Below are 16,879 nucleotides of genomic sequence, written 5' to 3' on the forward strand. Positions count from 1 at the left end.
AAAAAAAACTGAAAGAATTCATGAGTGGCAGGCCTACTCTAAATGAAAACAAAAGGAGTATTCTTCAGGAAGAAAGAAAATGATAGCACATAGAAGTCAGACATTCAAAAAAATGATGAGCAAAAATAAATGATAAACATTTGGGTAAATATAAATACATGTTGACCAGTAAGACAGTAATTGTATTCTCTTGAGGCATTTAAAATTTAACAAGCACACACATAGGCATATACATGTATAAATGTGGTTACAAAATCTGGACTAAATGAAGTTAAGCTATACTGAGATCCATGCATTGCCTGGGAAGAGAACTTAGATAATCAAGAATTAATGTTCCAATCTGGAGGATGATCATTTAAAACACTGTTTCTCAAAGTGTATTCTCAGCAGTACCAAGATCGCTTAGTGTAATGGTTAATTTTATGTGTCACCTTGACTGGACAACAGGGTGGCCAGATATTTGATTAAATATTATTCTGGGTAAGGTCTATTAGAGTATTTCTGGATTAGATGACAATTTGAATGGGTAGACTGAGTAAAACAGATTGTCCTCCCTAATGTGCCTGTGCCTCATCCATTCAATTGAAAATGTAAATAGAAAAAAAGGCTTGATAAGAGGGAACTCCTTCTACCTGATAGTTGGTCTCTGCTGGCCTTCAGACTCAACTGAAACATCAACTCTTCTGGGGTTTTGAGCCTCTCAGCTTTCAGACTGGAACTTATACTATCAGGCCTTTAGACTTGAATTAGAATTACATATTGGCTCAGCAATGTGTTTTAATAAGCGTCCTATTTAACTCTGTTGCCTACTGATGCTTAAGATCCATTGCACTAAGCAAAAGAAATAAGGTATAAACTCAACCTACAGTTTCTTGTTATTTCTCTATAGTGAATATTTCTTAATGGCAATAAGAATAAAACTGATTAATCACTGCCAAGACTTGGAAGGAAGGAAAGCAGAAAGTAAACTCATAATAAATATTAAGAATAAAAAGGAAGGACTTTCCTACAGACTACATGAATGTTAAAATAATAATAACAGTATATTGTGAACTATAACAACAGGATCTACCAAAAGTCACACAAGACAAAAATAGAAAATCTGGGGATAACTGTAAAAATTTAATTTATAAACTTCTCCTCAAAAGGAAATCTAGAATCAGACATCTTTGTTTGTGAACACTACCAAATATTTTAGGAATAAAAAAACAAATAAAACAAGACAAATTAATAAAAAATCATATGCAACCTCTTCGAAAGATGAAACAGCTATATATAACATCATAAAAAGACTGGATTTCTTTTAGGAAGTAAAGGTTTGTTTAACATTTTTTTAATTAAAAGTCATTATTACAGACCACATTAACAGAAAAAGGAGAAAAAAATCACATGGTCATCTCTATTACTCCCCTCCAAAAAGAGATAAAATTTAACACTCATAGTGATGGTAACTCAGTTAATTATAAACACAAGAGAAGTATTATATTTGATAAAAAGTATCTTTAGTAAATAGGAAACATCATTATTAATGATGACATATTCGTAACTTTTCATTTGAGGTGAGTAAGAGAATGACTGTTGTAGTCATGTCTATAGAAAACTGTACTGGAGGTACTAGGTGATACTAAAAATAAAGAAAAAGAAACAAAAAAGTGTAAGGATGTAATGGGGAATAAAACTGTCAATATTCAAAGATCAAATGACTGTGTACATATATGCTTATTTAGCGATAATAATGGATAAATTAGAAAAAAAATAAAGGTTTCATGATATTAGCCCAATATATTGAAACAAATTATATATACTGGAAAACAGTTAAAATGAAATTTATACAATAAACAAAATTACATTAAAAATATCAAATTCCACTTTTCACCTTAAAGGGGTTAAAAGAGTCTACAATTACCTCCCATGCTAACAACTAGAAAATTTTACAAAATGCAGAGAACAACTATTTTCATACAAAATGCAGGGTATGAGACCATAAATCCTGAAGAAAAATAAACAACATGAGTCCCACCATCACTCAGATTTCCTACATGAAGGTATTTCAACAAGACTAAAACTGTAGTTCAAGGAGAACAGAATATATAGGACTTAACACCTATGAGGAAGGTGTCATGGAGAGAACAGTAACCCTTGGGTGAATAACAATCTCTGTATGTGATGTGTGAAAGCTCTCAACGTTAGAAGAGAACAACTTAGAAAGAACAATTATGGAAGAGTCATAACAGACATCTGCATCCCACACAGGGCCTAGAGACTTCTGTAGACACACTGAGCATTTTGGAGAAATCCAGCATACTTTCTAAGCATGGGAAAATTAGTCCAAGAATAAAGGCCATTCTAGATCTGGAAGAACAGTTTTTTGAACAAATGGTGCAACACAAACTGAACTTTCATAATCAAAAATATAAACCTGGACATAGATCTCACCTCTTACATAAAAATCAGCTCAAAATGGGATCCTGACTTTAGACTAAAACTGTTACTGAACCCACAGAACTTTATAGAATACACAGGAAAAAAGTCTTTGGGACTTTGGGTGAGGTGAAGATTTCTTAGACAAGACACCATGATAAACTAGACTATAATAAAAATTCAGTTTTCCTCTGCTACAAAGAACATAACAATAAGCTATAGTCTGAGAGCAAATACTTGGAAACAACATTTCTGAAAATGGAATTGTACTAAGAATACTGAATGCACAAGACTCAAAAGTGAAAAAGCACTCTAATTATAAAATGGGCAAAAGACATAACCAGACATTTCACTGAAGAGGACATACTAATAGCAAATAAGCACACAAAAATATGTTCAGAATCATCCATTAGGAAAATTCAAATTAAGACCACAATGAGATATCCTTATATACCTACCAAAATGGCCTACAAAAAAAAAAAAAAAAGATAAAACCAAATGTTGATAAAAATGAGGAGAAACTGGACTATTCATACGATGCTTGTGGGAGTTTTTTAATAAACCTGAATAGGTACTTACCATATTAGCCCAGTAATCTCACTCTTGGGCACTAATCCCAGAGAAATGAAAACATATGTCCACATAAAAATAAAAAGGTTTATTGTAGCCTTTTTTTTTGGGTACTAGCCAAAAACTCGAAAAAAACCTGAATGTTCTTTAGAGGATGAATGGTTAAACAAACTGTCATACATCCATATCATGAAATAGTACTCAGAAATTCAAAAGAAACAACCCATTAAAACACAATGACACTTGGATGGTTTGCATGACATTACACTGAAAAAGGTCAATCTTCAAATTCACTTCTGAAACACTTACGAGTCAAAGAAGAAATCATAGACAAACTTAGAAAAAATACTGAATGAAAATTAAAACATTAAAATTGTGAAATATAGTTAAAATAATGCCTAGTGGAAGTGTTATGGCTTTAAATCCTCATAATAGAAAAGAAGAAATCTAAAACCAAAGAATTAAGCAAGTGCTTGGCAAGTATTTTCTACAGAGGGTAAGATACAAAATATTTTAAGATTTTAGGCAATGTTATCTCTGTTGCAACTACTTAAGTCTGCCATTGTACTGTGAAAGCAGTCACAGGCAATACATAAGCAAATGATGTTACTGTATTCCAATAAAAGTGTATAAAGTATATGATGACAGGCAGATTTGGGCCCTGGGTGGTAGTTTATAGACTCCTGATCTACTATCCACCTTAAGACTCTAGAAAAAGAAAATTAAGCAAACCTGAAATAACTAAAAGGAAATTTTTTAAAAGTAGAATTTGATGTAATTGAAACAGAAAAAAGAAGTAATGAATCAAATACCTACTTTCTGGAGGGAAATTACAGTATTGAAAAATCAATGGTACTCTGCTAATGCTAAAATAAGAAAAAGCATAAAATATTAATAACAAATTCAAAGATGAAAGAGGAAACATCATTAGAGAGTTCCTACAAGTATTTTAAAATAATAAAATTATGAAAAACTTTATGATAATAAATCTAATCAAGTAGATAAAGTGGCTGAATTTTGGTCACAAATGACCAAAACTGATGCAAAAAGAAAATTGAAAATCTGAATAGTCATCTACCCACTGAAAGAATTTAATCTGTAAAACATCCTCAGTTTAAAAAAAAAAATCCAGAGATTGCTTCACTGGTGAAATCTCAAACATCTAAGAATAAATAACACTAAAGCTACAAGTAGTTGCAAAGACAAGATGGTCGATCTGAATGCAGAGTTCCAAAGGATAGCAAGGAGAGCTAAGAAAGCCTTCTTAAGTGATCAATGCAAAGAGAGGAAAACAATAGGATGGGAAAGACTAGTGATCGCCAAGAAAATTAGAGATACCAAGGGAACATTTCATGCAAAGATGAGCACAATAAAGGACAGAAACTCAGCAGTGGCCACAGGACTGGAAAAGGTCAGTTTTCATTCCAATCCCAAGAATGCTCAAACTACCCCACAATTGCGCTCATCACACACGCCAACAAAGTAATGCTCAAAATTCTCCAACAGTATGTGAACCAAGAACTTCCAGATGTTCAAGCTGGATTTAGAAAAGGCAGAGGAACCAGAGATCAAATTGCCAACATCTGCTGGATCAGAGAAAAAGCTAGAGAATTTCAGAAAAATATCTACTTCTGCTTTATTGACTATGCTAAAGCCTTTGACTGTGTGGGTCACAACAAACTGTGGAAAATTCTTAAAGAGATGGGAATACAAGACCACCTTACCTGCCTCCTGAGAAATCTGTATGCACGGCAGGAAGCAACAGTTAGAACCAGACATGGAACAATGGGCTGGTTCCAAATAGGGAAAGTGAAAGTGAAAGTGAAGTCGCTCAGTCGTGTCCGACTCTTTGCGACCCCGTGGACTGTAGCCCACCAGGCTCCTCCGTCCATGGGATTCTCCAGGCAAGAACACTGGAGTGGGGTGCCATTTCCTTCTCCAGGGGATCTTCCCAACCCAGGGATTGAACCCAGGTCTCCCGCATTGCAGGCAGAGGTTTTAACCTCTGAGCCACCAGGGGAGTTCGTCAAAGCTGTGTATTGTCACCCTGCTTATTTAACTTAAATGCATAGTACATCATGTGAAATGCCAGGCTGGCTGAAGCACAAGCTAGAATCAAGATTGCCGGGAGAAATATCAATAACCTCAGATATGCAGGTGACACAAACATTATGGCAGAAAGCAAAGAAGAACTAAAGAGCTTCTTGATGAAAGTGAAAGAGGAGGATGAAAAAGTTGGCTTAAAGCTCAACATTCAAAAAACGAAGATAATGGCATCTGGTCCCATCACTTCATGGCAAATAGATGGGGAAACAATGGAAACAGTGAGAGACTTTATTCTCTTGGGCTCCAAAATCACTGCAGATGGTGACTGTAGACATGAAATTAAAAGACGCTTGCCCCTTGAAAGAAAAGCTATGACCAACCTAGACAGCATATTACAAAGCAGAGACATTACTTTGCCAACAAAGTTCCATCTAGTCAATTGGAAATCTGTTCATTTAAACTAAAGAATTGGAAGGTAAAGAAGCTACTTATAATTTGGAAATAACAACACTAAAAGAGATCTATGCTGCTGCTAAGTCGCTTTAGTCGTGTCCGACTCTGTGCGACCCCACAGACGGCAGCCCACCAGGCTCCCCCATCCCTGGGATTCTCCAGACAAGAACACTGGAGTGGGCTGCCATTTCCTCCTCCAATGCATGAAAGTGAAAAGTGAAAGTGAAGTAGCCCAGTCGTGTCCGACTCGCAGCGACCCCATGGACTGCAGCCTACCAGGCTCCTCTGTCCATGGGATTTTCTAGGCAGGAGTACTGGAGTGGCTTGCCAGGTGATATATAACCCTTGTTGCCATAGATCTGGAGAAGGCAATGGCACCCCACTCCAGTTCTCCTGCCTGGAAAATCCCATGGACAGAGGAGCCTGGTAGGCTGCAGTCCATGGGGTCGCGGAGGGTAGGACACGACTGAGCGACCTCACTTTCACTTTTCACTTTCATGCATTGGAGAAGGAAATGGCAACCCACTCCAGTGTTCTTGCCTGGAAAATCCCAGGGATGGGGGAGCCTGGTGGGCTGCCATCTATGGGGTTGCACAGAGTCGGACACGACTTAGATCTATAAATTCCATTCCTTATTAAAATTCCAGGAAGTTGGTTTTAATATGGATATTGATATCAGTTCAGTTCAGTTGCTCAGTTGTGTCCGACTCTTTGCGACCCCATGTACCCCAGCACACCAGGCCTCCCTGTCCATCACTAACTCCCAGAGTGCACCCAAACCCATGTCCATTGAGTCGGTGATGCCATCCAACCATCTCATCCTTTGTCGTCCCCTTCTCCTCCTGCCCTCAATCTTTCCCAGCATCAGGGTCTTTTCCAATGAGTCAGCTCTTGTCATCAGGTGGCCAAAGTTTGGAGTTTCAGCTTCAGCATCAGTCCTTCCAATGAATATTCAGGATTGATCTTTAGGATGGACTGGTTGGATTTCCTTATAGTTCAAGGGACTCTCAAGAGTCTTCTCCAACACCACAGTTTAAAAGCATCAATTTTTCTGTGCTCAGCTTTCTTTATAATCCAACTCTCACATCCATACATGACCAATGGAAAAACCATAGTCTTGATTAGACGGACCTTTGTTGGCAAAGTAATGTCTCTGCTTTTTAATATGCTGTCTAGGTTGGTCATAACTTTCCTTCCAAGGAGTAAGCATCTTTTATTTTCATGGCTGCAATCACCATCTGCAGTGATTCTGGAGCCCAGAAAAATAAAGTCTGACACTGTTTCCACTGTTTCCCTATCTATTTGCCATGAAGTGATATTGATATACTGATTCTAAAATTTAAATGGAAGTGCACAGCGTCAACAATAGTTTAGCATTCCTTGGAATAAAAAGGACAGGATGGGAAAACAATATTTACCCAGATACTTACTTTCTTAAACCTAAAGCTAATTATGACAGTATGTCTTAAGGACGGACAAACTGGGTAGAATGGAGTGCCAAAGCAGAGTCGTGTTACATAGGAACACGATTTATGACAAAAGTAGAGATAGGAGAGTTTCTCAAATAAATGGTACTGGGTCATCCTGACATCCATATCACTTCTGCTTCATAAAATTCACAAAACTCAGTTCCAGATGAACTATGCACCTCAATATAAAAAGCAAAAATAAAGCAGCCAGAGGATGAGTTGGGGAAAATTAAAAGCATGAAAACCCCCAAAACTTGATAAATTGAGTTTCATTAAAATTTACAGCCTCTTTTGATGAAAACAGATTCCACAGATGATAAGAAAAGCCCCAGAATGGGAGAAGGTATATACATAAAACATATAACCATCAAAGGATTCATTTTCAAAATGCATAAGGAGAAAAGCCTTTACAAATTAAGGAGAAGACAACTCAATGTTTTAAAATGAGTAAGAGATTTCAACAGAGAAATCACAAAAGAGGAAAACCAAAGGACCAATAAATATTGGTCCCTTTGTCCATGCCAAAAAGTCCATTTGAGGAATTTACAACTATCTAAGATAGTTATTACACAAGATATTACAATATATGATATTACATAAGCTATTACAATATAAAGATGCTCGACCTCATTAAGTACCAGAAAAATACAAACAGAAAATACAATGGAATGCCACTGACTCAAGGGACATGAATTTGAACAAACTCCAGGAGACAGTAGAAGAGAAAGGAGCCTGGCGAACTGCAGTCTAAGAGATGGCAGAGTCAGACACAACTTACTGATTGAACAACAATCACCACCGCTATACTTCCACCAAAACGGCAAAAATGGAAGAGTGACAATAAGTAAGTATTGTTACAGATTTAATGAATTAGGCACTCTTGTAAGGTGCTAATTGAGTTTAGTAAACTTGCATCAACCACTTTGGAATACATTTGGCATTATCCAGTAAAACTGAACATACAGATATGAATCAGTAATCCCACTCAGTTATTTACCCAACGTATATGCATACAAATGTGTAATATACCTAAGAGTAATGTATAAACAGCATTGTTATGTAAAAAAGTAGCATTACTCGTAATAGTGCAAACCTGGAAACTTTCAAATACCCATCATCAGTAAAACAGATTAATAAATTTTAGTATACAGCACTAAGAAATAAACATGAACAAAACTATTGCTACATTCAATACAGGTAAAATCTCAGAAACATAATGTTGAACAGAAGAAGCCAGAGACAAAAAGAACCCATACTGTGCAATTCCATTCATAGAAAATACAAAAAAGACAAAACTAATCCAGTTTCAAGTCAGAGTGGTAGATTTGAAGAAGAACAAGAATAGAGTCAAAAAAGGCACACAAGATGGGGGCTTTGAGGTACTTGCAATACTCTGTTTTTTGTTCTGAGTGGTGGTGACACAACATCATTCTTTCATTGAGCTTCTATAGTCTGTATTTGTGTGATACTTGAATTACGAACATGAATAAATGTGTGTGTGTATGTGAAATTTAACATCAAGCATGTGGGCCAATCTCTTCTAGGAATATTCTTTGATGTATGCATGCTAAGTTGCTTCAGTCGTGTCCGACTCTTTGCAACCCCACGGACTGTAACCCACCAGGCTCCTCTGTCCATGGGATTCTCCAGGCCAGAATACTGGGGTGGATTGCCATTTCCTCCTCCAGGGGATCTTCCCCACCCAGGGATCAAACCTGACTCTCCTGTGGCTTCTGAATTGCAGGAGCCACATTGATTCTTTACCACTGAGCCACCAGGGAAGCCCATGTTGTTTGATATGTTACTACAAATCATTTTTATCTATGTATCAAGATACAAACGATAATGTTTGGTGATTCTACCTCCAAATATATATGTTACATATAACTCTATTCTGAAAGACTATATTTTAAACTCATCACCCCACCAAAGATGTCCAATTTTATCATGGTGCCACATGTGCATGTTTCTACCTTACATGGAACTGTAACATGTGCTATATGACAGTGGATTATAAATTCAGGAAACATCTTGAAAGCCATTCAAGACTTCTCAGTTTAGACTCTGAAATATAATAAATAATTTTTATATAATGAATAATTATCTAAAATATCAAAACAATGAAATACATAAACATTCTTAAGAATTCTTAACTGTATCTTTAAACTTAATGAATACTGTTTCACTCTTTTTGAGGTGGAAGGAAGGGAGTAAAATGAGTGAAAAAACAATTAGTTATGTATACCTCATGTTTTCAGCCGAATCTTCTGGCATTGGAGCAACAGTCTGTACAGCTGGAAGGTTTTTGCTGGTAGCACCATTCACAAAACTAGAAGACGAGGAAGAAGACGAAGACCCCGAATCCACGGCACCTGTTCCCAAAATAATAGTTTTTAGCCTTAAATACAAACTTCTGAACAAAATAATTTTCATTACATCATTATTGAGTTTGAAAAAAAAATTCATCTGAATTTCAAAATAGAATTAGGCCATTAAAAACATCATTTGGCCAACAGTACATTAATAACTATAATTATTAAAAAATAGCTAATGCATTGAAACAGTTTATTTACTTATATTATGCTAACAAAACTACAGATTACAAATGGGGCATAAATAAAAGACATCAACAAATGAAAACAATTTTAGATAAAATGAGGTTGATAAAACAAAGCAAATTTAGATGGGAAAATATTATCTGCTTTTTTATTGCTATGTTGTTATACTTTTAGTTTTTATCATTTAAGAAATAATTAGCAAAAAACCGTCTCAACATAAATTTGTGGCCCTGCAGCATCAATGCTTATTTTAATATGATAGCTTAAGAAGGACTATAATAAGTATATTTGTACCCAATTTTAAAATAATGAGTTTCCTCAACGATATGAAGATGCCATTTTAGAACAGATTTTCCTATATTACACCATATACGTATATTAAATAGCCATGGAGTTGAGGGACATCTACTGTTCCTAATTGTTATCTTTATATTATCTTACACTAATACTTAAAACTTGGATTTCACAACAACACTTACACAGCACGTTCGTGCCAAAATCTAAACTAGTTTTGGGTCCAGTTTAGATGCTGACCCTCAGGTTATTCGTGTGTGTGTGTATCTGTATATATGTATTTCTAAGGAGGATATTCATTGCCTACATTTTTATTGTAATATATGTTTTATACTATCACTAGACCTCTGGCTACCATCACTTTCTAAATCTATTATTAATTCATAGAATAGAAATTCAAGGAAAATATCATACCTTGTTTCAAATAAATATAAAAAAGAAATTATTTGCTTTTTACTCATAAAAGTAAGGATTTAGTCCATAAACACCAAATACAGATTTTTTTCCCTACTACACTGGCATATTTTAAAGTTCTTAACACTTTTCTGAGTTTACATTTTGCTAAAAGGAAAACATTTTTATTCCTTCCTCTAGAAAGCAGAATGAATATAAAGAGTAAGGCTATAAACTAGATAGAAAAAAAAAACAACTTTATATAAGAAGTCTTCAAACAAGTTAGAAATAAATACTTGTTTTAATATGTATAAATCAAAGATGTTTTGTTCTTTAACACAATGCCATTAATGATGTTTATTTGCTAACATAAATATGCTTCATAGAGTACATTCTACTTACTACAACCCCATAAATGTGCTGTTCATGATGTGTCAGGACTCAGGTGGTATGATAAACAAGATAAATACAGAAAGCACAAAGAGCTATGAAATTAATAAAAATGGGAATAATCTAAGTAATGATAATAGATGGAAAAGTTCAAGGCTATACAGTTTGGAGAAGAGAAGGCTACTATAGTCAGGGAAGGAAAGTCAGGGATCATCTTGCGTTGTGTAAATACCTAAAATGGAATCACAAAGATTTGGGTAAGGATTTATTTCGCTAATAATCAACAGGAACATTTCTGGAAATTTACAAAAAAAGAAAAAAGTTATTTTAGGCAGGCTTTTAAAATTTGTAGTGATTTGGAATTTTTCTGTTTCTAGAATTTTTAGGAAAATGTTGGACAGTGAATGGATAAAATTGAAATCTAAGTATATAAATTAATACAATGTCAAACAACGGTTCTTATTCACATGCACTTTTTGTTAAGTTGAGGCTCTTGCATATCGTCAAGGTTGTTAGGGGAGCTTTGTGAAAACTATATATTTGGTTTCAACCAGAAAATGTTACTAAATCCATTTGCTGTCACTAATATATATAGTATACTTTGATATTCTTGATACAGTTTACTAATTTTTACATATCAAATGTCAGTGTTCAAATTGTATTTTGGCTTTGCTCCCCAAATATCCTTCAGGAATCTGAGTTCACTATGAAAGTAAACAGCATCTTGTTTTGAGAAGACTCAAAACAAAACCCATAGTGTTCTCAAAAGTGCCTAAAAAGTTTACCCTAGAATTACAAAATCTGAAAACATAAAGAATAATCTTCTTAAAGATTAAGATAATCTTAAAATGATCACAGTATTTTAATTTTTAAGATAAAATAAGCAGAAAAAATGAAGATACAGGAAACAGAAAGAAAAAGATGAAGTATCACAAAAATAGATAAGGACAATACCTGTTGTATTAATCATACTTTTTGGTGTAGCTCCAGTAGCAGCAAATATATTAGAGGTACTGCCTGTTGGCAGTGCACTTCCAGCAGCAGTGGCTCCTACAGTGGTTACAGCTAAACTACCTGGAGGTGGCTTCTTAACAGGGACCACAACACTCCTGCAAAGAAATGATGAAAAATAACATAATGTCTAAGATGAATTCTAATCTTGCATTGGCAGATACATGTAATCAATATCAAATTATCTTTTAGAAAACATTGTTTTGATGTGGACCATTTTTTAAGTCTTTACTGAATTTGTTACAATATTGCTTCTCTTTTACATTTTGGTTTATGAGATCTTAGCTCCCTGAACAGGGATTGAACCTGCAGCCCCTGCATTTGAAAGTGAAGTCTCAATCACTGGACCACCAGGGAAGTCCTATCATCACATTTTCTCCTCTTTTTCCTTTTTCTGACTGCAACTTCATTGGTGAAAAGAATATAGACATTAAGGATATACTGTAAAGTGTTAACTATTATCATTTATTTGGCAAATATTTACGTAGACTCTAGAATTTGGACACTTTTTTAAAAGATGACATGTGGTCTATAATCATAACCCTAGGAAAATGTGAAAAAGGTGTGCTCTAGTTAGAATATTTTTCATATATGCACATAGGGATTTTTTTGTAAATATACATATATAAAGTGTCCATTGTATCTCTATTACATTCTAAATGTGGAAAATAGTCATAAAAACATTTGAAAGCCAAATTCTGAACTTCTTCATAGTAAAGCTAAATATTAAGGCAAGGAATACAGAATAACAAAGTGGTTCAGTGGTAAGGAGTCTGCTTGCAATCCAGGAGACATGGGTTTGATCCCTGAGTTGGGAAGATCCCCTGAAGAAGGAAAAGTACTCCAGTATTTTGCCTGAGAAACCCCGTGGACAGAGGAGATTGTAGGGTTACAGTTCATGAGGTCACAAAAGAGGCAGACACGACTTAAGAGAATCAACAACAAACAATAAAATTAAACTTTATTTCCCTGAATAAAATTGAGTTGTTTTTCATAATAGGGAATAATGAAAGAGAAATGAGAGTATACACTGGACATTCGGTAAAAAGATCTCTTTAGCTTTCAAACACTGACTTTGTGAGCTTAGGAGTTGAAAATATTCTCGTTTCTTTAGCATACTTAAATGAATTTCATTAAAAATTCTGAACTTAACATTTGTGTTAACCTTAAATAATAAATAGATGTGAACAGTCAACTTCAAAGATAAAGAAACTATTTCTTTAAAATAATAAATATTTTTACTTTCTTTCAGTAAAGCTTCATCTTTCTCAAAGTTTACAGTTCAGTTCAGTCGCTCAGTCGTGTCTAACTCTTTGCGACCCCATGAATTGCAGCATGCCAGGCCTCCTTGTCCATCACCATCTCCCGGAGTTCACTCAGAATCCGTGATGCCATCCAGCCATCTCATCCTTGGTCGTCCCCTTCTCCTCCTGCCCCCAATCATCTCATCCTCTGACGTCCCCTTCTCCTCCTGCCCCCAGTCCCTCCCAGCATCACAGTCTTTTCCAATGAGTCAACTCTTCGCACGAGGTGGCCAAAGTACTGGAGCTTCGCTTTAGCATCATTCCTTCCAAAGAAATCCCAGGGTTGATCTCCTTCAGAATGGACTGGTTGGATCTCCTTGCAGTCCAAAGGACTCTCAAGAATCTTCTCCAACACCACAGTTCAAAAGCATCAATTCTTCGGGGCTCAGCCTTCTTCACAGTCCAACTCTCACAACCATACATGACCACTGGAAAAACCATCGCCTTGACTAGATGGGCCTTAGTCGGCAAAGTAATGTCTCTGCTTTTAAATATGCTATCTAGGTTGATCATAAATTTCCTTCCAAGGAGTAAGCGTCTTTTAATTTCATGGCTGCAATCACCATCTGCAGTGATTTTGGAGCCCAGAAAAATCAAGTCAGCCACTGTTTCCACTCTTCCCCCATCTATTTGCCATGAAGTGATGGGACCAGATGCCATGATCTTCGTTTTCTGAATGTTGAGCTTTACGCCAACTTTTTCGCTCTCCTCTTTCACTTTCATCAAGAGGCTTTTTAGCTCCTCTTCACTTTCTGCCATAAGGGTGGTGTCATTTGCATATCTGAGGTGATTGATATTTCTCCCGGCAATCTTGATTCCAGCTTGTGTTTCTTCCAGCCCAGTGTTTCTCATGATGTACTCTGAGTTTACAGTACACCAGCTCTATTTAATAAACACTTTCAAGCATTACTCACTTATTTATCTTGAAAGTGGATGTATGAGGTATTTTAAGTTCAAATATAATGCCTGAAAACAAGTGAATGTCAGCAAAAATATATCCAATTTAAATTAGGTCTTTTTAAAGTACTATCTCTGAGATGTTGTTTTATTTTAGTTTTTTGGCTGTACCAGGCCTTTAATTGAGGCATGAGGGCTGTCACTTGTGGCATGAGGGGTCTAGTTCTCTGACAAGGGATTAAACCCAGGTCTCCACAATGTAAGCATGGAGTCTTAACCACTGGACCATCAGGGAAGTCCCTAAAATAGACCTTTTAAACTAGGTCTTTTAGATTGTAAAGACAAACTTAATTTTCTCATTAAAAAGCTCTATTTAAAAGAAACTGTATCAATGGTTCACTGACAAGTCTATGGTTTAAACTTCTTTAATACCAACAATTTTTAAAACAAAAATGACTTCATCAATGTAAAAAAATTTAAATTTATAAGGATTATTATTTTCAATTTCAGGGGCTTTTAAAATATTTTTGTGACAACAGTAATTATAATGTTAGATAATTTTAACCTCTGCTCTCCCAAATTCTTCCATTAGCTCTTTCTAGATACTTTTTTCTTTTTTGCTTAATTGACAGAGTCAATTCATTAGACTCAACCTGTACTTTCAACTATCTTATTAAATTTCCAAAAGCACACACTATGCTTTCAATCTCTTCACTGACCATTCCTGATTCAACACTTTAATTTATTTCACTGAGAGGTGGCGTGACATTATGGAGAGTGTATAGGATGTGGAGTTAGAAGATTAAGGCTTAACAACTAAATCACTTCAAGATATGTGATATTAAATTTCAGTTTTTCAGTAAAAATGGCAAGGCAAATATGACTTATTTCACGTATACCTGGATAAATTAAATGAGACTGTATTTAAAAGAACCGTGTTAAGTTAAGAGATGTCCATCAGCAGATGAATGGATAAGAAAGCTGTGGTACATATACACAATGGAGTATTACTCAGCCATTAAAAAGAATACAGCTGAATCAGTTTTAACGAGGTAGATGAAACTGGAGCCTATTATACAGAAAGAAGTAAGCCAGAAAGAAAAACACCAATACAGTATATTAACACATATATATGGAATTTAGAAAGATGGTAACGATAACCCTGTATGTGAGACAGCAAAAGAGACACAGATGTATAGAACATTCTTTTGGACTCTGTGGGAGAGGGAGAGGGTGGGACGATTTGGGGGAATGGCACTGAAAAATGTATAATATCATACATGAAACGAATCGCCAGTCCAGGTTCGATACAGGATGCTTGGGGTTGGTACACTGGGATGACCCAGAGGGATGGTATGGGGAGGGAGGTGGGAGGGGGGTTCAGGATGGGGAACACGTGTATGCCTGTGGCGGATTCATGTTGATGTGTGGCAGAACCAATACAACATTGTAAAGTAAAAAAAAATAATAATAATAAAAAAAGAGGTGCCTTATAAATGTTAATAATTGTTACCACTTTCTAAATTGAAATAATTCTCTGCCTATAAGATAAGGTATTTATTTACAATGATATACATAAAGATCAACAGAAAAAAAAACAAACTAATATTTTGGATTTATCATCAAAACTCTTCCCTAAACTTATAAACTATTTCATTGACTAGCTAGGAAGAAAACAAAATTATCAATTCTTGATTTGAAAAGAAGTAAAACTATTATTTTTTCCCATAAATCTTTCATTAAAATTTCTATGGATAACATAAAGAAACGCAAACTGATTGATAGTGCAATGAGGTGTATTTGTAAATGGTACAAAATATATATATATATATATATATATATATATATATATATATAGCCAAAGTTTCCTGATTAACTAATCATTACTAACTTCGTACAAACTCTCTGTAACAAGGCATCTTGTCAAGAACTGAAGCTCTGAGATGTGTATTAAGAAAAATGAGTTCTATGAATACGGGAAAAGAATTTCATCTCAACAACTTGTACTGATGGCTTATAAATAAATGCAAACAACATTAAATGTCTTCCTACTAAAAGAAAACTTCTGAAAATATCTGATTTAATATTAGCTGACATTAAAGCCTCCAGACACTTCACTGACAGCAAACTCAGCAGTATAGTAGTTACTACAACATGGGATATAAATAGAGTACACAGTGACTAGAAGCCTGGTTATTAATCTCAGACAGATCTGAGTTAGAATTCTACCTCTAAGGTATCAAGCAAGTAAATTCTTTAAGCCCCATTCTCCATACCTTTAAAATGAGACTCATAATAGTTTGTACCTCGTAAGATTGTTACAAAGATAAAATTATATACTATTAATACATATCAAATGTTTAGCATTTTACCTGGAACACTATAAGTGGTCCAAAAAGCTTAGCTATCATTAGTACTGCTATGGCTCTCAAATGACACCACCCTTATGGGAAGAAGTGAAGAAGAACTAAAGAGCCTCTTGATGAAAGTAAAGAGGAGAGTGAAAAAGTTGGCTTAAAACATAACATTAAGAAAACTAAGATCATGGCATCTGGTCCCATCACTTCATGGCAAATAGGTGGGGAAACAATGGAAACAGTGAGAGAGTTTATTTTTCTGGGCTCCAGAATCACTGCAGATGGTGACTGCAGCCATGAAACTAAAAGATACTTGCTCCTTGGAAGAAAACCTAGACAGCATATTACAAAGCAGAGGCATTACTTTGCCAACAAAGGTCCATCTAGTCAAAACTATGGTTTTCCCAGTAATCATGTATGGATGTGAGAGACTATTAAGAAAGCTGAGTGCTGAAGAACTGATGCTTTTGAACTGTGGTGTTGGAGAAGACTCTTGAGAGTCCGTTGGACAGCAAGGAGATGCAACCAGTGCATCCTAAAGGAAATCAATCCTGAATATTCACTGGAAGGACTGATGCTGAAGCTGAAACTCCAATACTTTGGCAACCTAATGCGAAGAACTAACTCATTTGAAAAGACCCTGATGCTGGGAAAGATTGAAGGCGGGAAGAGAAAGGAATGACAGAGGATGAGATGGTTGGATATCATCACTGACT

The 16,879-nt window shown here is 35.4% G+C and overlaps 1 protein-coding gene across 1 annotated transcript in view; it reads right to left on the bottom strand.

The window, feature by feature from the left end:
• NBEA (neurobeachin) overlaps positions 1-16,879 on the bottom strand; it is a 667,766-nt gene that overhangs the window by 400,598 nt on the left and 250,289 nt on the right. The window contains exons 32-33 of the mRNA XM_052650319.1: positions 11,549-11,703; positions 9,205-9,331 (exon numbers count right to left, since the gene is read on the bottom strand). Of these exons, the coding sequence (XP_052506279.1) occupies positions 9,205-9,331; positions 11,549-11,703 (282 nt within the window). The remainder of the gene's footprint in view (positions 1-9,204; positions 9,332-11,548; positions 11,704-16,879) is intronic.

The sequence above is a fragment of the Budorcas taxicolor genome, chromosome 12 (genome assembly GCF_023091745.1).
Source record: "Budorcas taxicolor isolate Tak-1 chromosome 12, Takin1.1, whole genome shotgun sequence".
NCBI lineage: Eukaryota > Metazoa > Chordata > Mammalia > Artiodactyla > Bovidae > Budorcas > Budorcas taxicolor.